The following is a 22,277-nucleotide window of genomic DNA, read 5'->3' as shown; positions in this document are numbered from 1 at the left end:
ATTAAACAATATAATTTTGCTTTGTAGGCATCTCAAGAGTCTGTTTACTTTGTAGATTAATGACATAGTAAACTTTATCGCTTGTGAAAATGACCTGACAAATTTTTACGAAATTTTTTTTCCAATCGTGCTAAAGATTCGAATCTCAAATTTTATCATATGTAAAATACAGTACAAATAGGAATTGATATATGTTACTGCTTGGTGATATTGGAATGCAAAAATCTATTAAATTGCTTCCATAGTTGAAAGTACAGTCGAGATTAGAAGTTAATAAATGTATTCGTTAAAAGGAAAAAAAAGAGCGTTGCTTATAATAGCTTTCCTTTCACCGAACAGAACTGTAGTTCAATGCAATTTTTATTCGCAGCTGTAGTATATTAAGTAGATTATAGGTTTTATTATTGTCGCACATATCCACGTTTTATTAATAAGTTAGTGTTGTTCAAACATTTCTTCATAAATTTTAAAATACTTGTAAGTGCGAATAATATTTTTGTAATATACGGAAAAGACTTGATAAGATCTTTGCACATTTTTAACATAAATACTCTTATGATGTACGTAAACTTAATATAACTATTTCTACTTCCTAATATAACTTTCGAAATATATTAAATAATTATATTTTTAAGAGGATTATTTTAAAAATATATTTTATTAAACTGTAAAAATTTCGTAAATTCTCTTAACAAAACTTGTGTTATTACTTGCCGCAGTAACATTAGAATAAACAATTAATTAAAATTAATTATAGTCAATAAGTATTTAATAATTTTTTAACTATAAAAATTATGAATTGTTAAATTAATATATATTTTTTCACTAAAAAAAAGTACAATAAAATACATAAAAATTAATTAAAATTATTACATTCAAGTATGATATTTAATTAAAATAGTAAATTTATATTTAAATACAGTCTTAAGATGAGTTAATCCGAGGACTGTATTAACATCTTAAAACATTATTTAAGACGGTTTTAAAATAAAAATGGATTATGAATATCGCCTCTCCGAATTGACTATCATTCGTCAATTTTGACCACGTTTTGTCGCTGAAATAGCCGGTTTGAGCAGCTCGTAAAAATTTACCTTTAATCTTTTAACGACATTCATAGGCAGAGACGGCAGAGATTCAAAGAGGGATGCTTGCAAATTGCACACACAATAGCCTAGTTTCCACTGAGGGTTTAAACCGGATCAGAATGTAAGAACCAGCCAACTACAGTCGAGCATTCCCCTGTTACAGTCGAACGACAGAGGAATGCTCGACTGTAGTTGGTTGGTTCTTATATTCTGGGTATTAATCATGAAACTTTATTCCTAGGATATGGAAAGCGAAAAGTGAAAATTTTTTCTATTAATTTCAATGGTAAAAATTTTTGCTTTTCACTTTATATCCTAGGGATAAAGTTTCATGATTGATACTCTGATTTAGTTTAAACCCCGGGGGAAATTAGGTCAATATTATCCCTTTCACCATGGGTATAGAGCACATTCTAACTCGTATTTCGCATTTCGTACCATCTAGATCCACTTCATGTTCCAAATCCTTTGGTATTCTTTGATTGGTCAATTCATACAGTCCTTTCTCCTGATTGGTCAACGAAGCATTTGTAACGCAAGTAAATCGCCTCCTATGTTAGGTTAGGTTAAATTAACTTTCTCGACATTTTGCTGATTTTCGTGTCTAGTCTTTATCATCGCTCTTTTAGAAATATAAGCGAAGATACGAGACGATTACTTTATTAACATTTACTATTTTTTTACATACGACAGAAGAACGTTAATACCTGAGAATAGTAACGAAAACTTCGAAAAATGGGCGATATAAAATCCTTCTTCCACCAGTGGTGTGCGAAGAACGGCAAAGAACCGCAATTTGATGTTAGACCAACAGGTAAGTATATCTGTCGATTTTATTCCGTTCAAATTAGTTGAAATGAATTGAACATGGATTATTTACGTTTTACAGGACCGAAGCACAGACAACGTTTCCTTTGCGAACTACGAATACCTGGGTTCGACTATGTTGGCGCAGGAAATTCGACTAACAAGAAGGACGCGCAAGGAAATGCCGCGAGAGATTATGTCAACTATTTAGTACGTACAAATCGCGTGAATTCAAGCGATGTACCGAAAGATGCTGGAATACCGACGATGACACCGGATGCTATTAAGAACGAAGTTTTAACACCAATAAAATCGGTGTTTCAAGGAGGCATGGGACCGAATGACATTGGTCAAGCATATAGGCCGTACAATGAACATGGCCAGAGTAATTATACATACATGGATAGGCTGGCTGATCAAAAGAAAGTGGAAGATGCTGAGGACGTTGACGTGAACTCTGGGATACACGGGAACTGGACGATAGAAAATGCCAAGTCCAAGCTACATCAATTTATGCAAACTAACAAAATTAATGCAGATTACAAATATACTCCGGTCGGTCCGGATCATACGAGGTATGGAGTCTTGCAAATGGACTTTTTCTAGAACATTGGAATGGCATTGCAATGCAGTGCATAGTTCAATTTATATGTTTTATTGTTATAAACAATTGCTTGCTGATTGTTGTACCATTTGAGATTTAACAAGGCCATTTTGGAGTATATTGTTCACTTCCATCTAAAGCTGGTGCAAGAGAGTCGACGATGACTCTCTTCTGCACAAATGCGTTAAACCAAAACTTTTATTAAAATGATTTAATAATGGTTTTGGTGCAACTACATAAAGAAACTTTCTTCAATGTACTCCAATGTGGTCATCTGTGACATCTTCAAATGGTGAGTCATTATTCATTGTAATTAATTGAGGGAATAAGTGAAACAAAAAATTTACCTTTGATATAGATGTTTATCACAAGAAATAAATTTAATTATTTTATATGTAATTATTTTGACAAATTTTATAAGAAATTATTGATAATAAAACAACTTATATTGATTTTTCAATAAGTAAAATTAATATACAAAAATTATTTTTTAGTTTATATTAATAATTTTTTTAATGTACAGTAAATATCTTATTCAGGTATTTAAAATATTTTTGTATATTCGAATTGTGTTAATTCTGTGTGTTTTTTTCACATTGTTCCCTTAATTATTAATTATATTAATAATATATAGTACATTTTATAATATCTATAACAGATATTATTTTTCACAGGAGTTTTATGGCAGAAATGTCACTTTATATTAAACAACTTGGACGAAGTATTTTAATTTCTTTTATATTTATCTAAATACATTTAACCGTATTACATAAGAATGTAATAATTCTCTTAATATTTTAATACTTCAGCTATAACTGGCCGCGAAACTGGATCAAACAAACAAACAGCTTCAAAAAGTTGTGCTTTATCTATTGTTCGCCAACTATATCATCTAGGTGTAATTGAAGCATTTAGTGGTACATTAAAAAAGAATAAGGATACTGAACAGATGAGACCTTATCCTGTCAAAATCTCACCGGAACTGGAGAGTCAGATTCACGACGTTCTAATGAGTTTAGATATAAGACCAATTGATATTAAACAGGTATTAATCATTTTGATTATCCTTATTTTACATATATATGTATATATATATATATATATCTTTAGATGTATCAAAATATCTAATTAGATTTATAATAAAAAATATTCAAAATATAGTCATCGATTACAACAGAAGATAATAATACAACTATACCGAAAGACGACAAAGATACATTAACTGGCGTATCTTTGCTAACAAATCAAGTTTTGGACGACTTCATATCTTCCGTACCGCAACCCGCTGGTGTCGTAAGCTGGTCACCACCTCAGCCAAATTGGAATCCATGGACTGGATGTAATATAGATGAGGGACCGCTGGCAACAACATCTCTAGATCAATTGTCAGAAGATTTAATGAACGAACAACGAGAAAAGCTGCAGCAGGACTCCAATTTGCAGGCAAGCATCAAAGAAAGAACAAGTCTGCCCGTTTTCAACAAAAAAAGCGAGATCATGAATGCAATTAATGAAAATCCAATCATTATCATACGTGGAAATACGGGATGTGGTAAGACTACGCAGGTTTGCCAGTTCATTCTGGACGATTATATCGCATCCGGTCAAGGTGCATATTGCAGTATAGTTGTCACTCAACCCAGACGAATCTCCGCCGTTTCCGTGGCTGACCGAGTCGCCGTCGAGAGATGCGAGGCTTTGGGACAGTCGATTGGATATTCCGTGAGGTTTGAGTCGTACTTACCGAGACCCTATGCTAGTATAATGTTTTGCACTATTGGTGTACTCTTGAGAAAGCTGGAAGGTGGTCTTAGAGGCGTATCGCACGTTATAGTTGATGAGATCCATGAGCGAGATGTCAATTCAGATTTCATTATGGTGGTACTCAGAGATATGATCCATCTCTATCCTGATCTCAGAATCATCCTCATGTCTGCTACAATTGATACAACATTGTTCAGCGAGTATTTCAACAAGTGTCCTGTGGTGGAGATTCCTGGTAGAGCGTATCCCGTTCAGCAATACTTCTTGGAGGACTGTATACAGCTGACGAATTTTTTTCCACCTACAAGTTCTGGGAAACGTAAATCTAAGGACTCGGACGATTTGCCAATACCGGACGCAGAACCAGAAGAAAATCTGAATAAAGTCATTGGCAATAATTATTCTGTTGAAACAAAAAACGCTATGGGACAGCTGACAGAGAAAGAGATAAGCTTTGAGTTAATAGAGGCGCTACTTATGTATGTTAAAAGACAGGATATTCCAGGTGCTGTACTGATTTTCCTCCCTGGATGGAATTTGATATTCGCGTTGATGAAACACCTTCAGCAACATTCTCTCTTTGGCGGATCATCTTATCTCATTATCCCACTACACTCGCAATTACCGAGAGAAGATCAGCGTAAAGTTTTTGATCCTGTTCCATCATTTGTAACGAAGATTATTTTGTCCACAAATATTGCAGAAACTTCAATCACGATCAACGATGTCGTCTACGTTATAGATTCTTGCAAGGCCAAAATGAAGTTATTCACTTCGCACAATAATATGACTAATTATGCAACTGTTTGGGCCAGTAAAACGAATCTCGAACAACGTAAGGGTAGAGCGGGTCGCGTTAGGCCTGGCTTCTGTTTCCATTTATGCTCAAAAGCCCGATTCAATAAGATGGATGAACACATGACACCAGAAATGTTCAGGACGCCTCTGCACGAATTGGCGTTGAGTATCAAGCTATTAAGATTAGGCAATATCGGTCAATTCTTATCAAAAGCAATTGAGCCGCCTCCCATTGATGCCGTGATTGAAGCGGAAGTTGTATTAAGAGGTACATACCTTTTATCTTTTTCTTTTCTTATAATCAATTAATTTTTAAGACTTTGTATTTTTATGCACGCAGAAATGAAATGCTTGGATAAAAACGATGAATTAACGCCTCTTGGCAAGATTTTGGCGCGTTTACCTATAGAACCGCGGTTGGGAAAAATGATGATCCTAGGATGTATGTTTCGCGTGGGCGACGCGCTCTCGACGATGGCCGCAAATAGTACCACTTTCCCCGAGGTATACAACATGGGTCCGGATGTGAAAAGGCTGACTGCTCAGCAAAAGTGGTTTGCCGGTGCTAGATTCAGCGACCATGTCGCAATGTTTCATGCTTTTCAAGCATGGGAAGAAGCGAGAACAGGTGGCGAATGGGCAGAACAGACATTCTGTGATTCAAAGAGCCTGAGTCTACCAACTTTACGAATTACCTGGGAAGCTAAGGTCGGTAGAATTGCGATGTGGCTAGCGTATATCCTTATATACTCGTGATAATGACTTATTATTTCATATGTGCAGAACCAACTACAAGCGCTATTGCAAAGCGCTGGTTTTCCCGAGGAGACTTTGTGCCCCATGCCACTAAATTATCAAGCAGGTGCGGATCCGCGTCTCGACACCATCACTGCACTGTTGTGCATGGGTCTGTACCCCAATGTGTGCTATCATAAGGAGAAGCGGAAAGTTCTCACCACAGAATCGAAGGCTGCGCTGATTCATAAAACATCGGTGAATTGCAGCAACTTCGAACAAAACTTTCCATTTCCGTTCTTCGTGTTTGGTGAAAAGGTATTTAGACAGCACAATATCCAGAATTGAGATATAAGATATTTTATGTTTTAATTTTGGATATGCGTGCTGTGTATGGATAACATGAACATTTCTCTCTCTCTCTCTCACTCACGCCTCGATAACTCTCCATCTTGTTTCATTAGATTCGCACAAGAGCTGTATCTTGCAAGCAAATGACTATGGTGTCGCCTATACATCTATTACTATTTGGGTCACGAAAAGTAGAATACGTGGATGGCGTGATTAAACTGGACAACTGGATCAACTTAGATATGAATCCGCAACATGCAGCAGCTATCGTTGCTCTGAGACCAGCTTTAGAAAGTCTTGTAGTTAGGGCATCCAAGGATCCAGAAACAATTCTAGAATTGAGTCCGACTGAGGAAAAGGTATTCATCAAATTTGAAATTTTAATTAACATGTATTATATTTACATCAAGTTAACATAAAAGATTTGTCATCCTTCTATTAAATTTTGTATTGAAATTTCTGGCCACTAATCTTAGATTATAATGTCAGAAACGAAAAAATATATAATAAATATTCTTGCAAAAAATATATTAAAATAGAAATATTTTATAACTGAGGAGTCTTCGATAAGATCCAGAGTTCTTAAAAGATTTGAAAAACTTCTGAATAAACAAAAAATATTTTTAAATAGAATAAAATATATTGAAACCATTAATGACATTTTGTTTTAATTTTACTGCTATTTTTATAAAACTTTATTTTACAAATATGAAATCTTTTGTGCATTAACTTAATATCTCTTTTATTATACTTAGAAAAAATTCTTTTTCTCTTTTTTCTCAATCTTTTTCCGTAATATTTGGTAAACGACAATATCTTGAACTACGTTTCAAAAACGTAACGTATATTATATTATATCAAGTTTTAAAATTTTCTTTGGAGAGGACATTTTGGAATGTAGCTCTGATAACACTATTGATAAATTTTTTTTTCAGATATTGAGCGTGATTAAGGCATTATGCAGCATGAATGCTTGTCGTCATGAGTTGGAGCCGATAACCGGCGGTGGTTTTCAATCAGCGCGACCCCCCAGGGGACATGTAACCGGTTTCCGCGGTAATTTTAACACACCTCCAAAAATGATGCGGGGAGGTGGAGGTTATCGCGGTCCAGTCTCGAATAACGAGTCTTATGGTGGGAATAGTGGCGGCTTTAATGATAACCGCAGCGGTGGTTACAATAGAGGAAGTTACAACAGGGGATATATGGGCAGTCCGCGCGGTCGAGGTGGAAACTGGAATAATAGTGGCAATCGTGGACGTTACTTTAATTAATATTTTGTTTAAACTAACTGTAATTAGTGTTGCTATTTATACTTTAGAATGCAATTCAGGATTTATAATTCTAGACATTGATCTGAAGTGTCTTAGTGTATTGCCTTCCTTCTTACTTTGGTTGACGAAGGTGATACACTTTAAGTTACTGTCCAGAATTAGAAATCAGCACATATTAGATTGAATTACTTAATTGCATGGATAGTTCAATTTTTGTCTAGAATTTTTTATTTCTCCAAGAAACAGTGCAATGTCGAATTACCGTCTCTCTTGTAACGATAAGGAAATTCCCTCTATAGAATGGAAGCGAGACATTATGATTATACAATAATAGCGGCAATATGGAATGAGTTGAATGTGTTAGTTCGAGCTATCATAAAAGTGAAAAGGGGACTGAAAAAGGGATTAAGCCTTCAAAAATTTTACAATGTTTGCAAGCTTAATATATTTTCACTAAACATTCAAATGTATGTGATAGAATGGCTGAAGTCAAGAATGGCTGAGAGGAAGTCCGTGACCTTCACCGAACGATGGTTTCAACACATCAGCTTAAAGACATCTATCTTGCAGGCATAGCATTTTTGTCAAAATGAAAAGTATCGTCATATGAAGAGAAAGAAACCTAAATTGAACAATACAATTTCGTCGCTATTACCATAATTCTGGACGGAAGTTGAGTTGCTCATGTATATATGTAGGTTTAGGTTGGAGATTGATATTATATTATTATATAATAGTATATATACTATAAAGATACATCCGGATTATTGAACCGAACTTAAAGATGAGCTATGAGTTAAAGTCATGAGCGTCACAAACATTTCTCCGATCCATACTGTAGTTTCAATTTTTTTTTTAATTTATTTTAAAAAAATAGGTTGTCACCTATTTTTCGAAGCAAGTCTTATGAAGATTAATACAGTTAGATCACGTTTTATGGGATATATGGAAATATGTGATGTTTCTTTGCAGAGTCCCAAAATCTATTTTTAGTAAGTATTTGTATTCTCGTTTATGCGAGGAGCTTGCATTGACTCTGGAAGCATCGCACTGAAGGAAATAAGTTTGAGTTAATCGAGGAATCTCTAGCCCTCGAAGAGACTATTACAGGATCTTGATCCAAATTTGTTGCATGGAGTTGTGACGCTTTATGTTGAATCGGAAGTCCAAACAGAGGAATCTCGAGAAGAAGAAAAAGTAAACACTTATGTAGACTTCTGTGTTAGGGCGGGCGTGGAATAAACTCTTTTCGCCCACTATTCAGATCGTCATTGTAACAGTGATTTCAATTGTGATATCTTTCATTTAGTGACACAAGTATTTTTCTATCTTTCTTAGTATTCAAGTGTTTTATCTTTCTTAGCATTTCTGTGTTTTATGTGGTAAAGCTTCACAATGCTAGAAATTAGACTGAAATCTTAGATAGAGAAAGAATTTACAAATTCCATTAGAACAATTTGGTCATGTAATTATTGCGATTGATAATTTTTTTTATCTGAAATTTCAGATCAATTTCTAGCATTATGGCTTCAAATATACATGTGATACCTAAGAGTTTTAACTCGAAGCTGTTTGTCTCTAGATTTGATTCGAGGTTTGGTTCGATAAGCTGGATGCATCTTAATATTATACTATACTAGTATACTGTAACTGCTATAATAATTTATCGTACTATTATATAATAGTATAATATGCGATGACATTGTATCGAACATGTAATACAGTATAGAATCACAGTGTAATTCGTTTACATGTAATACTTGGTTTTTTTCTCTAAACTTTTATCATATGATACTTTCATAATATAAAAATATCTTTGCCTCTTCATATTTTCTGTTATAGAGGAAGGTCTTTAAATGATTATTGTACGAGTATATGATATGATGATAAATAAATTGCTATGAGCTCATCGAACTTTCTTGTTTAGAATGCTTTCAAGTAGTATTGGATCAATAAAAAAATCATTCCTATTTTTTTTTAATTCGCTCGTATATATTATACTTTGTGGCAAACAAAAAAAAAATTTTTAATCGCTGGAGATCTCGCTATCAATGCGACGGCGTGATCGATTGGCTGATCGTGGTTCCGTCTAGTTGCGCCACGTAGATTCGTATCCATTCGTGCTAGTCAATGATAAAACGCGCTATCAATCGTCTGTCCGAGCACGATGGTTGCCGTGGAATGACGCCACGGCCACCTAACGGAAGTGAACCGAGAGTAGGCGAAGGCAACGTCGTCGCTGATTGTCGCAGACGGGGATGTCGAGCATCTATTTCCGAACACGTTGCAATCGGGGTCGAAGGGGACAGCAAATCGCTGGATGGCAAAAAACGACTAGAAGAATTCACGGGGTGTAAAGACTGGTTTCAACTGATTCTGTCCTAGTGCCCTGTCGTCATCGTTTGACAGTTGTGCTCCGAATTCTGTGTTGATTTATTACGCGGAAAAGAGAGAGAGAGAGAGGGAGAGAGAGAGACAGACAGTGAGTCGACCGTTCGTCGTGTCGTGCGACTGTCACGCCGAGGTGTTCGCGAAGGACTCGAAGAGAAGAATAAAAGGAAGAAAAAAAAAGCGTAATCTCTCCCGCGGCAGTGGTTGCGAAACGTCACGCGCGACCGTCGGTGATCGGACCCCGTACGTGCGCGCGTGCGGCTCGTGAGCGGCGCACGAGGTGGACAAGGTGAGTCCACGACTGATCCACGACGAGAAAAGAGGACGGCGACGCGCAGATAATGCGATGAGACACCGCGCCGACCGCTCGTCGAGTCGCCGTTCGCTGATCCTCGCGCAGCAAAACGACACGAGGCTGCTCTCGCGCGACATCCCGGACGGAGTTGCACGCAGGAGGTTATAAGCGGAGTTATGCGCCTGACGTTCGGCCCATCGACGAACGTCGTTCGCAGTGGACCGCTACCGAGCTGTTTTTCCGACCTTTCACAGGTCCGGCGAATGGACGACGACGCGCCGACCAACGTGCTTGATGGTCCACGTTCGGAGACGCGCACCCCTTTGCGCCCTTTAACGCCTTCGACGACGTCCCGTGGCCCAGGATCCGTTTAACTGGCTGTGAAAAGTGCAACGTAATTCGAGTCCAAAGAGTTGAGTAGTGCAATTAATCATTCTTCTATATCGTGTTGTTCGGCTAGATTCTACGAGGTGTCTTAAGATATAAAAATGATATTTTCTTAGAAAATCAAAATGTTAGCACCATACCAGCAATTTGCTAGCAGACTTGGACAGAAGACAGAATATTGCAATAGATTAGCGTCAACTATGTCTGCATTAAATTCGTGTTTTTCCAACGTTGGTCAGCAAATTGTCAGCAGAAACCAAACAGAATTCTGTTATTCTGTAATCATTCAAATTGAATTATTATATTTAAATGGAATTATGGAATGACATGATTCTGTTTGGTTTCCATTGGAAATTTGTAGCTGTCAGATTGTAGCAGATTGGCAAAACATAAGCTTAATACAGTTGTTAATTTGCTGTAATATTCTATTTGAATCTGCAGACAAATTACTGATATACTTCCAGATAGCTAAATGTGTCAAAAACAGATTTTGCAAAGTATTCACTACAAATTTTGTCAATAGAATGTCAGCAGAAATCTAACAAAAGAGTGTAATGACAGATTGATCGTAGAAACTAAGCAGAATTTGTCATCCTGTAATTATTTAAATGATATGTTCCATTTAAATAATTACAAGTTACATGACTCTGCTTTATCCAGATTTCAACAGAATATTAGCGTCAATTGTAATCATATTCAACTCATGGTCTAGCAAAGTTTACTGACATAATAACTACTAATAGTAAACTGTCAGCAGAAACCTCATTCAAACAAAACCTAATTCTCTAGTCATGAAATATATATCATCTCATGACTATGAAACAGCCGATGTTGCTTCTGTATTCAATCTGCTATCATATTTTATTAATAAATTTTGTTAAATTTTTTCTGGTATTTTGTTTATTTAACAAAATTTATGGCAGATACTTTGTAAAACTTCAACAAATTGATCATCTAAACCATTATCACATTTTAAATATATTCATAAAGTACTTGAAACAAGATGAAATTAGATGCTGCTAACATGTTAGTAATAGAACTCTATGGAAACAGAGCATGTTATTACTGAATCTTGCTAATATACATGAAACTGAGCTAACAATAATGAATTTGTTCGTTTAATCTATTGCAAATTGTTGTACAATATTATATTTTTCTGTATTACTGCTACAGGTATATAGATAGATAGATAGATATACAAAACACTGGTCAAAATGGATCAAGAAACGGTCTACGGCACGCATGAGGATAGCCATGTTGTCATGTCAGAGAAAGTGCAGTCTTTGGCAGGCAGCATTTATCAAGAGTTTGAAAAGATGATAGCGAGATACGATGAGGATGTAGTGAAAGACTTGATGCCTCTGCTAGTCAATGTGTTAGAATGTCTGGATATATCATATACCGAGAATCAAGAACGTGAAGTTGAACTAGAGCTATTAAGAGAAGATAATGAACAGCTTGTCACGCAGTACGAAAGGGAGAAACAATTGAGAAAAGCATCAGATCAGGTAATTACTTTTTTTCAAATAAATTACCTAAAAAATTTTTGATATATAAATAATACATTTATATTGTAAATATAATGTGAATATGTTTACATCAGAAACTTCTCGAACTGGAAGATGTTTCCGAGGATGAGAGAAAGGAACTTCTGTCGAAAATTGATAGTTTGGAATCTATTGTAAGAATGCTGGAACTGAAGACTAAGAATTCTCATGATCACGGTACAAATGCCATTGACGTTTCCAGTCTACCTGTTCACAGTTCTTCCCTTTACAGTAGAGTAGAAGATTTTGTTTTTTTGCGTTTTATGTTATTTATATTCATTCTTGTATATCACTCTCTTGTAGTGAACGAGGAACATAGGATGCAGGTTTACTATGTATTTTTTATTGTCCTTTGTTCATTATTTTTTCAGTCATTCTCAAATTTCATGTATGGTTTTATTTAAGATGTTGTTATAAAGATTTATCATTTGACACTTTGTAATAGATATGTATAATCATATATTTTTTTCTATACGTTGTTTAAATGTTTGTTATTTAAATCATTATACTGATTTCTTGCTTGTTAAATATCATATGTTTATTACACAAACATGTGAAGCATGTTTCATAATGTCTAGTCCGTATCCAAAATTGTTTCATATATATATATATAGATTACGCTTACTATTAATAAATATTTATATTTTTTTTTAGTTGGTCGGCTCGAGGAGAAGGAAGCTGAATTGAAACGCGAGTATTCCCGACTGCACGATAGATATACGGAATTATTCAAGACCCATGTCGATTATATGGAGAGGACCAAAATGTTGGTTGGTAGCACAGAAAGATTAGAGAGTGTATCTACCAGCCGTGCACCATCACGGTTACCTTCCCTTGGACTTGCTCATATGTCACGTAGTTCCGGGCCGCTTAGTTATGGCTTTCAGAGTTTGGAAGCTAGTATAAATGCCGAAGATGTTCAAGAAGATATTGTATCAAATGTCGTTAACTTGAGAACCGAAATGTTGGATAGTAGCAGTGAGGCTGCTATCGAAACATCCGACAAAAGCCAATTAACTGATCAACCAGTACAAGAGAATAAGACTACAGCTATATCTAGACGTATGTTGCATATTTAAACCTTGTAAAGTCCTATTTGAAATGCGAGATTTTAAGTTAGGAAATTTTAAGTTAGTAATATATTTTTACAGACGAAAGTCCAGAAACGGAAGTCCCGCCAACTTTGATGACGCCAACGACGCCGACCGCAAGTATAGAGAAGTTAGCGACTACGCCAAGTGGTAGAAGCAGAACTGAAAGAGAACAACGAAGCGGTAATACATTGTATCAAGAACTAAGTTTTCAAGATGCTGATGCGCTGGGCGAAATGGACGAGGGCGCAGATATTACCGGTAACATATTTACGGGAATATAATGTTAAAGCTCGATTTTTTTCTTTGGAAAATTAAATTGGTATATTTATATTTTTAGGAAGTTTAGTACATCCTGGAGAATATGCTTCGTCAGGTATGTTCGATATATATTCACAATTTTTGTGATATGTACATATATTAATTCATTCCATATATTTCTTCATATTTTCATCTATCTTTTGAGTTAACAATTTTTTTAACTTATATTATCTTTGTATTGTATTTCATTGTTTGTCATCCTATGCTGGTTCGCGTCGTATTTCCAACATGCGATGCATGACACTACCATCAACTTACCATCAACTGCAGTCAATGACAACTTCTTCGGTAAGATATATGCTATTAATAATATCTTTTTATATGATATACACAATGTATATATATTTTTAAAATAATTAACATCAGATCTATTAACGGTACAGTCATTCTTGAACATGCTTTCCATGTAACATTATTTATGAATAAAAATTAGAACTTCTAATTACAATAGATATACATTACTTCTTATTTCTCTTAATTAACTGCTATGCATGTAACATAATAAAAAAATAGAGATTAAATATCAAATTTATTAATCTTAATATAAATCTTAATAAACGATATTCAAGTATAATGTATTTGGTTTTTAGAAGAAAAGTTGTTTAACTATCTTGTTATATTTTTATCTATTTTTTTACAGGCATGGGAAAAGAAGTAGAAAATCTTATTATGGAGAACAACGAATTGCTAGCAACAAAGTAAGTTTTTCATTTTATTAATAAAGTACAAGATTGGGAAAGTTATTTTCAAAAAATAATTATAATTACAATTTTTTTTCTCAATCTTGAAAAAGTAACATCTTTATTGTGTACTATAGTCTAACATTAGATATTTTCTTATAGAAATGCGCTTAACGTTGTCAAGGATGATCTAATTGTCAAAGTGGATGAATTAACAAGGTAGATTATTATTAAATTTTTTTTTATTACAGCATCGATATAACTTTTAGATATTATTAGAAACTCTAACATTCTAGTGAACAAGAAATATTACGAGAAGAGGTTCGAGGTTTACAACAGGCGCGTGAGCGATTGCGGCAACGAATTGCCGCCTTAGAGGAAGAATTGAAGAAGGTTAAGGAAGAAGCAGAAGCGGCAGCTAAAGCGACAAAGAGCGATGACGAAGAGGATGTACCTCTGTCTCAAAGGAAGCGATTTACACGCGTGGAGATGGCAAGAGTGCTCATGGAACGAAATCAATATAAGGAACGGTTTATGGAACTCCAAGAGGCTGTCAGGTGGACAGAAATGATTAGAGCCAGCAAGACCGATCCTTCCAGCATCTCGGGTGGGAAAGGTTCAGTGTGGAAGTTGTATGTATCAACACATATCCGTCAAACGAAAACAAGAAGGAAATAAACTGGAAGAGGATTAATCCATTCGTTTTTGTTTCAGTTTTAGCAATCTTTTCACAGGTCCGGCTGATCGAGGGACGTTAATGCGTTCCACACACACATTACCGCACGTGCGGTACAGTGCACCGGCGAATCAAGTCGTCCCTGCACCACCCCTGGACGCCATGCGTAGACGTACGTTGAAAAGTCGTCAAGACTTTCTCGACCAAGGAGACACCATGTGAGAAATCAATCAAATTTTACTACATGCACGTAGATGTTACGTCGACTTGACACATCGAATCTCGCCTAATTTTAATTTATTAGTTAGATCTTATTTTCATTTTCTTTGTCATTTTATACTTTCTTTCTATCTGATCATCATTTAACAAGCCTGAGTTCATTTTGTTCCAAGGAGAATATTTCTCGCGAATATACATAGGTTGTATACAGGCTGCAATTCAACGCGCAAGTGTAATCTTCTTTATTATCAAAATCATAATGATGAACAGGAATGAGGTAATATTATTTTATTCACGTGGGGCTGAATTACAGAAAAGAAATTTAGTATGACTTTCTGAATTCATCATCTTTGCAGATTAGAATCTTCTTTGGTCAGTTGGGATCCATAATCTTTTGTCACGATTCATGATATTATCAATTGCGCTAAAAGACGTGAGTCTTTTCTGAATAATTTTAGCCTGTTTCCTATCGAATTTGGGAGCATTGATGTATATGTATTAACAAGTTTTCGCTTTATTCTGTAAACTTTTTCGGCTTTCGAAAAGTGTATCTAAAGATAAAACTTTTATTGAATCTGAGTATATATTCAAAATGATAAGTATAATGTATAATTTTATGACACAACAAGATTATTCTTCTTTTCTTTTTTTATTTTAATTACTATATTTGAATCCTATTTTTTAATTTCTTTATCAAACTACCCGTTAATCAAGTTTTATTAGGAAGTTTTAGCATGGTTTGTATATTACGATGATGTATACATTGCTCATAAAAGTGCAAGAATTGCACTATTTAAACCATTAGATAGATGGATCAATTTTTCACAGTAATATGTTTGAACAAAAAGATATACATAATTTTGTAAATACGAATTTGTACAATTTCTGGAAAAAATAATATGCGATCATTATTGATTGAAAGAAATAAATGAAGTTTTGATTACGTTATAAACTTGGCCTTTATTTCACTCTTGTTACTGCGCTTTTGGTCTTTTTGTTGTTGTTCGGGTTTCGTCCTTGCCTCTCCCTCGTGGCGTTGTCAAGAGATACCTGGTTTTTCTGGCTTCGGGTGGGGTGCTTATTGGTCAGCAGGTAAATCTGTTCCGCTCTACTTCTAACTTTCCGCTTCAACATCAGATTCTAAGAAGTATAATAGAAAGCCTATATAGATATATCCGTATCTAACATATCCTCTATATCAATAAATTTACAAGAAACTATTGTCGACTGTGAGAATCAGTGGAGATGGAACCAAAATGGTCAAAGGATGTGTATAGTGAAATGGATGGTCAGACGGACAGTCAACAATCACAGTTTATCTTTTGTTAAACTCAGAAAAGTTGCAACGATCTTTCCCTTCTTGCTTGAAACTTGTGAGCATACGATGATTAACATATCACTCATGTCGTCTTTGCAGATCGTCCGAAAAGCTCGTAGCAAGACGCGCAAGCGAGCGAAGAGAACAATATCGTCAAGTGCGAGCGCACGTTAAAAAGGAGGATGGCCGTTTGCAAGCTTACGGGTGGAGTTTACCGGGAAAGCCAAGCGCTCCCGTCAGACAACCTCCTGTCCCAGTTCCGGTGTACTGTCGACCCCTGCAAGAAACCGAGCCAGGCATGAAGGTATATGTTACATTCTTCTGTTTCTTGAAGAAGAGATGAGGTTGAGTGAATGTTTTCATCATCAACCATCGTTTTTATTAGATTTGGTGCGGTGCCGGTGTAAATCTGAGCAGCGGTAAAACGCGTGATGGCGGATGCATGGTCGGCGGGAGTGTATTTTACGCAGCCGAAGCCCAGGAAACAAGCAATGTAAAGACGGAAGCTGAAGATGCTGTCGAGCATTTGGACAAGGAGCTTCAAGAGAGTGAAAACCGACGGTTAGAAGCAGAACGATGGGAGCAACAGCTCAGCTCGCTCGTCTGGATCTGCACCTCGACGCAGAAGATGTCCAAAGTAACGGTAATAGATGCAAATAATCCGGCAGATGTTCTGGAGGTGTTCAACGTTTGTCAAGGACACTTGCTCTGCATCGCGAGCGTACCTGGTGCCAAAGAAAGTGATTACGCACAATTCTCTAATGAAAACTCGATCCGTAATTCGAACGGCACGATAAATGATAGTGAGAATAACAACGGTGCCTGCGAGGATGTTACAAACGGAAATGAGAACGCCGAGCAAAACGGCCAGAAGAATCACCAGGATACTGAAACTGCCGTCGATAAAAATAAAAGTGAATCTGATAATCCATCAGAAGATCAGGCAAACGAGAATACCGAAAAATCTGCTGAAACAGATCAGAACTCCACGAACGAACCGCAAAGTCTAGAAAGTATAGATAGTGAAACTGCAAACTTAGGAAAGGTAAACTTTATACGGTGCAACGCTGAAGCATCTTTGAGATCGAACGATAAAGATACCATGAACGAGGAGGCGAAGGAGGAAGTTGTGGAAGAGACACCCATCGAAAAGATGTCGTCCATACAACCGACCATGTGGCTCGGAGCTCAAAACGGTGCAGTTTTCGTTCATTCAGCCGTCGCTAAATGGTCGATGTGCTTACACTCTGTGAAGCTCAGAGATGCAGCATTAGCTATTGTGTATGTAGCTTTTTTTGGATTGTAAGGACCATAGCGAGGATTTGGTGCTATGGTCCTAATTAGAAGATTTTATTGATAAAAGATTAATGAAATCTTTCTTCTCATTAGACATGTGCAAGGCCGAGTTTTAGTCGCTTTAGCAGATGGAACTGTAACGATATTCCGCAGAGGCATAGATGGACAATGGGATTTGTCTCAATATCATGTTATCACACTTGGTAGCCCTCAACACTCTATTAGATGCATGACTGCAGTCAGCGGAAAAACAGTATGGTGTGGCTATAGAAACAAGATTCACGTGATCGATCCTGTTTCGATGACGCTTGAGGTATAGAACTGAAATAATACTTAAAAAGATGTAGTATTTTAGTATTACAAAAATAAAGATTAAGTTTAATAAATTAATAAAATTAAAATTCCTATTTTACAGTGCACAGTGGATGCACATCCTCGAAAAGAATCTCAAGTGCGGCAGTTAGCGTGGTTAGGTGATGGTGTGTGGGTCAGCATCAGGCTCGATTCGACGTTAAGACTCTATCACGCTCACACCTATCAACATCTCCAAGACGTTGATATAGAGCCGTACGTCAGTAAAATGCTCGGTACAGGAAAACTTGGATTCTCTTTCGTACGCATCACCGCTCTACTTATTTCCTCAAATAGGCTGTGGATTGGTACTGGTAACGGAGTGATCATCTCAGTACCATTATCGGAAAGTAAGTGGAGAAATAACATGACATTCTCTTAATGACACTCGCTAATTCTGTAATATTCGGGTGCTTCAGGTGCGGGTGGTTCAATGGCGGTAGCCAGAGCGCAGACAGGTAACAACAAAAGCGATGCACCAGGAGTCGGCGTTAGGATCTTCGCGTCAGAACGAGGCGTCACACCAGGAAGTTTCGTACCTTATTGCAGCATGGCTCATGCGCAGCTCAGTTTTCACGGACACAGAGATGCTGTAAAGATGTTCGTCGCTGTACCTGGTGAGTTTCGCGATGATCGCTATTATCCACATATGTTGATTATTAATTTTTAATGAGATTTTTTTCTTAAAAAATTAATAACTTTTAACAATTTTAACAATTAAAGACTAAAATGTAAGGGAAAGTAGGAGTCAGCGTGATAATCGATGCGCAAGTATATAATAACTTTAAATTAAATTATTTCTAGGTCATGGCGGTCAGAGCGCGGTGACGGACGGAACGCAACCTGCGATGCTTGTTCTCAGTGGTGGTGAGGGTTACATCGATTTTAGAGTGGGTAAGTAAATTTTTGTAATGACTGCAAGGTATGTTGTCTTTATAAATCCTAAAAATTATAAATCCTAAATGAATTCTGAAAAAGTGAGAACTATTATGAAAAATGAAATAAACTTTTATTATTTTTTATATGAAAATTTTATTAAAGATTTATGATATAAATTTGAGTTTAACAAGTTATTGCAATTTTAGCAGATGAAGCTGAAGACGAGAGTGATGTGGCAACACACCTAATTGTGTGGCAGATGGTCAGGTATGCCCCCAGAGAGAAGCAAGAAGTGTGCCGATTTCTATATCTCGATTTAAATGAGCATTTCTCTGTCCTGACAAATATCACTATTAATCGGTGCATCCTTCACTAACAGAACAATTTCGCACTCTTGCACGGTAGAACAAAGTTCGACTAACAACATTATTTCTATAATCTTTGTGCATATTAAATACATATGACTGTGGGGTATCTCAAATTTCTACAGATTGCTTTGCATATTTACACATGTGCAAATATCAAAATTCAAGAACAAGTATATGAAAAAAATATTCCCAAAAGCGATAATATATCATTAATTTTATTCTCTGGGGGTTGGGCTTTCCCATCTATCATGCATTATCTTGTAGAAAACGCGACTTATGCCTGTTTTCTTTTATTTAAGTATACCTATTTGTTACTAATAACATTTACATTTTAATTATCCAGGTGATGGAGAGGATACGGAGGAAAGCATAGATCGATCCAATACTGCAGTCAGCAATGAAGAGCATGGTGAACAGAGTCACCTGATTGTGTGGCAAGTGCAATGTCCCTTACCGATGCCAGTAAACGGCTAGCCTATGGATGGGATGGATAAGCGTGATTTGCTATATGATTCAGCTTGCAACGTGGCATTACATGTGTCGTCGATGGATCATCGAATTATGCATTGTGAATCATTGATATTCGAGCGAACGATCCTCGTCGCTGCAAACTAATGTGTGCTATCTTATTATATATTAATATAACGATCGTAGCAGAGTACATTAATAATTCCCAAAAGTAATTATCACCCAAAAGTAATTTTTCATATTAGCAGAATGAAGACGATATTATATCAAATCATGAGTTTTTCTGAATCATTATGGATCAGTTATCATGATATTCTTCCATAGCGGAGACAAATTCATCGTATGATATTTCTTGCATGTATGCGGGCAAAATTTTCGGGGGGTTTATGAATTTTGTCGATGCAACTGGAATCATTAGGTCTGTTCTTTGTCGTTACACTGGACTTCACTAAAATTTTTTTGCTTTTGCCAAATTTAAATATATGTCTATTTCATTTTAAGTAAAACAAGTATACACTAGTTCAGTTACAAAGAACAGATCTATTTTAACTTTGATGCTAAATCATCTCTCGCTTCTCATTAAGCCGCGCATTCCTTAACTTAAGCCTGCGTATATAGGATCAAATTGTTAAGTGCCGGAAAGTTTCTCATGACGAGTGTTCATTTTAGAATATCACATATTATGAATAGCGGTGAGGTATCGTTATTTCAACTAACCATTGTGATAATGCGACGATATTATAACGCGGGACGGGATAAGTTTCGAAGCTGCCGTTGCCACATTGCTACAATAAAACATTTGTTCGAAGTACTTCGCGTTATGTACCTGTCGCGAGAATATTTCTCAGTCGCCGTTAACACGCAGTACGCAGAATATGCAGTAAGGTGCGTGCAAACTCAGGCAGATTCTTAGGCGTAATGTAATATTAATTTTTTGTCGGAGAGTATATTATTTTCCAGACCTAAAATCGATTTTATTCGCGTACATCGTGTCGAGCATAACGATAAAATAATAATAATAGTAATAATAACAATAATGATATATATATATAAAATTATATAATATATATTTCTCTCTTTTCTCCCCTTGATCAAGCATCGTTAGATCGTGCTCAGCGAACGTAGCGGTTTACACAATTACTAGGAGAAACTCGCCAATGATGTAAATAATAATAAGATGTTTATAGCGTCGTTATATAGATTCGTTATTTAATTTCTTTCGCGGGCGAGTAGAATTATTTTACAAATACATAAGACCTGTATCCTCTATTCTCAAATTTAGCTCCACCTTTAGTACGCTACCAAAGAAGTGGAACGGTGATCTGATCATGTTATTCGTATTATTTACAACGAGAATTGCCTCGAAAAGGAATATTTGCTCCTTTTTTCCTTTTAGCTCTTGGCCGAGCCAATTGATATCTGGAATGATAAAATTTTGTAAATTCCCACCAATGAAGCGGTGCGATTTAGACGGCAATTTTTAGACACGTGCGATAAGAGGGCTGCGCATTATCGCGCGAGCCGGCTTTTAATGTCGAGCTCGGAATTGTACCTGGCTCAGGTGGCGTTGTAACGGCATTAATAAACAAAGTTACGGAACTAAATCACTTGCTAACTCCCTCCGTAGCTTTATTGGAGTTAATGCATGGAAACACTGTCCTGATTTTTTTAAATTGAAAAAAAAAAGTTTATATAGTTAGCTGTGCTGTAATTGATATATTAACTTATTTTTGTGATGTAATAAGATTTGTAAGAAGTGTTATTACATCATGCTTATTTCTTTTTTTTAATTGTATGCTTAATTTTATTGTGATTAAAATGTTTTTAATAATTTTAGGAGATTGGAATTTATTTATATGCATATGTGTATATTGACTTTTCCATGAATTCGTTGATCGATTTGTTATGTTTCCTTGAACTATTTTTGATCATAGAGTGATTAGCGAAGTTTCACAAGTGGCACGAAATTCTATTTTTACTAAATAAAATGCAATCTTGTAACTGTCAAGCTGTTCGCTTGGATTTGCTTAAAATTACTTGCGGGTAATTTTTAGTAATACTCTGAACAAATAGTGATAAGTACATGGTATAATTGTATATTTTAAGATACATCTTATTATCGTGTTATATCCATCATACGTATTATAAATACAAATTATTCGCGTGTTATTTAACCTATAATTAGAATACTTATATAATTTCTCTGCTTAATTTTCAATATTTCTTTGGCTTTATTTTGTAGCTCTTTAATTGTCATTAACTAACAATAAGCGTAATTATTCCCCATGAAATTCGATTATATACATTTCAAAGAACACGTACTGTAAAATTATCGTCAAAAATATACGCAAGTGTTACATAATAATGCATCTTGCAACATACAAAATATTTGTCTGCGATATAATGTTGCAATAAATAATTACTTTATTATTTAGAAAAGGTTTATAATAAAAGCAGATAAAGAGCAAAATAATTTGAATTTAATAAAACATAATATTTATCTTTTGTATACTTGCCTTCTTCAAGTATGCAAGTATAAAGTCCATTCGTCTTTGAACAAAAAAAAAGA

The 22,277-nt window shown here is 35.7% G+C and overlaps 2 protein-coding genes across 7 annotated transcripts in view; both read left to right on the top strand.

Annotated features, from left to right (window-relative positions):
- Positions 1–8,733, top strand: part of LOC108747725 (dosage compensation regulator) — a 20,082-nt gene extending 11,349 nt beyond the window's left edge. For 2 of the 3 annotated variants that reach the window (XM_018485395.1, XM_018485394.1), the window contains 9 exons: positions 1,782–1,902; positions 1,978–2,470; positions 3,174–3,220; positions 3,309–3,544; positions 3,661–5,329; positions 5,402–5,769; positions 5,845–6,114; positions 6,261–6,506; positions 7,083–8,733. In XM_018485395.1, the coding sequence (XP_018340897.1) occupies positions 1,824–1,902; positions 1,978–2,470; positions 3,174–3,220; positions 3,309–3,544; positions 3,661–5,329; positions 5,402–5,769; positions 5,845–6,114; positions 6,261–6,506; positions 7,083–7,421 (3,747 nt within the window). In that variant the 5' untranslated portion in view covers positions 1,782–1,823 and the 3' untranslated portion in view covers positions 7,422–8,733. Of the gene's footprint in view, positions 1–1,781; positions 1,903–1,977; positions 2,471–2,494; positions 2,792–3,173; positions 3,221–3,308; positions 3,545–3,660; positions 5,330–5,401; positions 5,770–5,844; positions 6,115–6,260; positions 6,507–7,082 lie in introns of those variants that run through there. The other variant, XM_018485396.1, reaches the window with a different exon arrangement.
- A 1,721-nt stretch (positions 8,734–10,454) lies between these two features.
- On the top strand, positions 10,455–21,359 carry LOC108747799 (JNK-interacting protein 3). 4 transcript variants are annotated; one of them, XM_018485589.1, is made up of 19 exons: positions 10,455–10,519; positions 11,668–12,002; positions 12,098–12,218; positions 12,696–13,103; positions 13,193–13,393; positions 13,473–13,508; positions 13,724–13,741; positions 14,094–14,151; positions 14,296–14,352; positions 14,430–14,765; positions 14,848–15,027; positions 16,446–16,650; positions 16,732–17,627; positions 17,736–17,955; positions 18,058–18,343; positions 18,413–18,610; positions 18,798–18,887; positions 19,082–19,139; positions 19,584–19,659. In XM_018485589.1, the coding sequence occupies exons 2-19, from the start codon at positions 11,709–11,711 to the stop codon at positions 19,585–19,587; spliced, it is 3,666 nt and encodes a 1,221-aa protein (XP_018341091.1). In that variant the 5' UTR covers positions 10,455–10,519; positions 11,668–11,708; the 3' UTR covers positions 19,588–19,659. The 4 variants fall into 4 exon arrangements, with proteins under 4 accessions (XP_018341091.1, XP_018341090.1, XP_018341087.1 ...); XM_018485588.1 differs by having other exon boundaries at positions 19,079–19,139; XM_018485585.1 differs by lacking the exon at positions 19,082–19,139 and having other exon boundaries at positions 19,584–21,359.
- The last annotated feature ends 918 nt before the right edge of the window (positions 21,360–22,277 follow it).

The sequence above is a fragment of the Trachymyrmex septentrionalis genome, unplaced genomic scaffold (genome assembly GCF_001594115.1).
Source record: "Trachymyrmex septentrionalis isolate Tsep2-gDNA-1 unplaced genomic scaffold, Tsep1.0 scaffold20, whole genome shotgun sequence".
Taxonomy (NCBI): Eukaryota; Metazoa; Arthropoda; class Insecta; order Hymenoptera; family Formicidae; genus Trachymyrmex; species Trachymyrmex septentrionalis.
The sequence above is the reverse complement of the archived record's forward strand: the minus strand, read 5'-3'. Positions and strand labels throughout refer to the sequence as shown.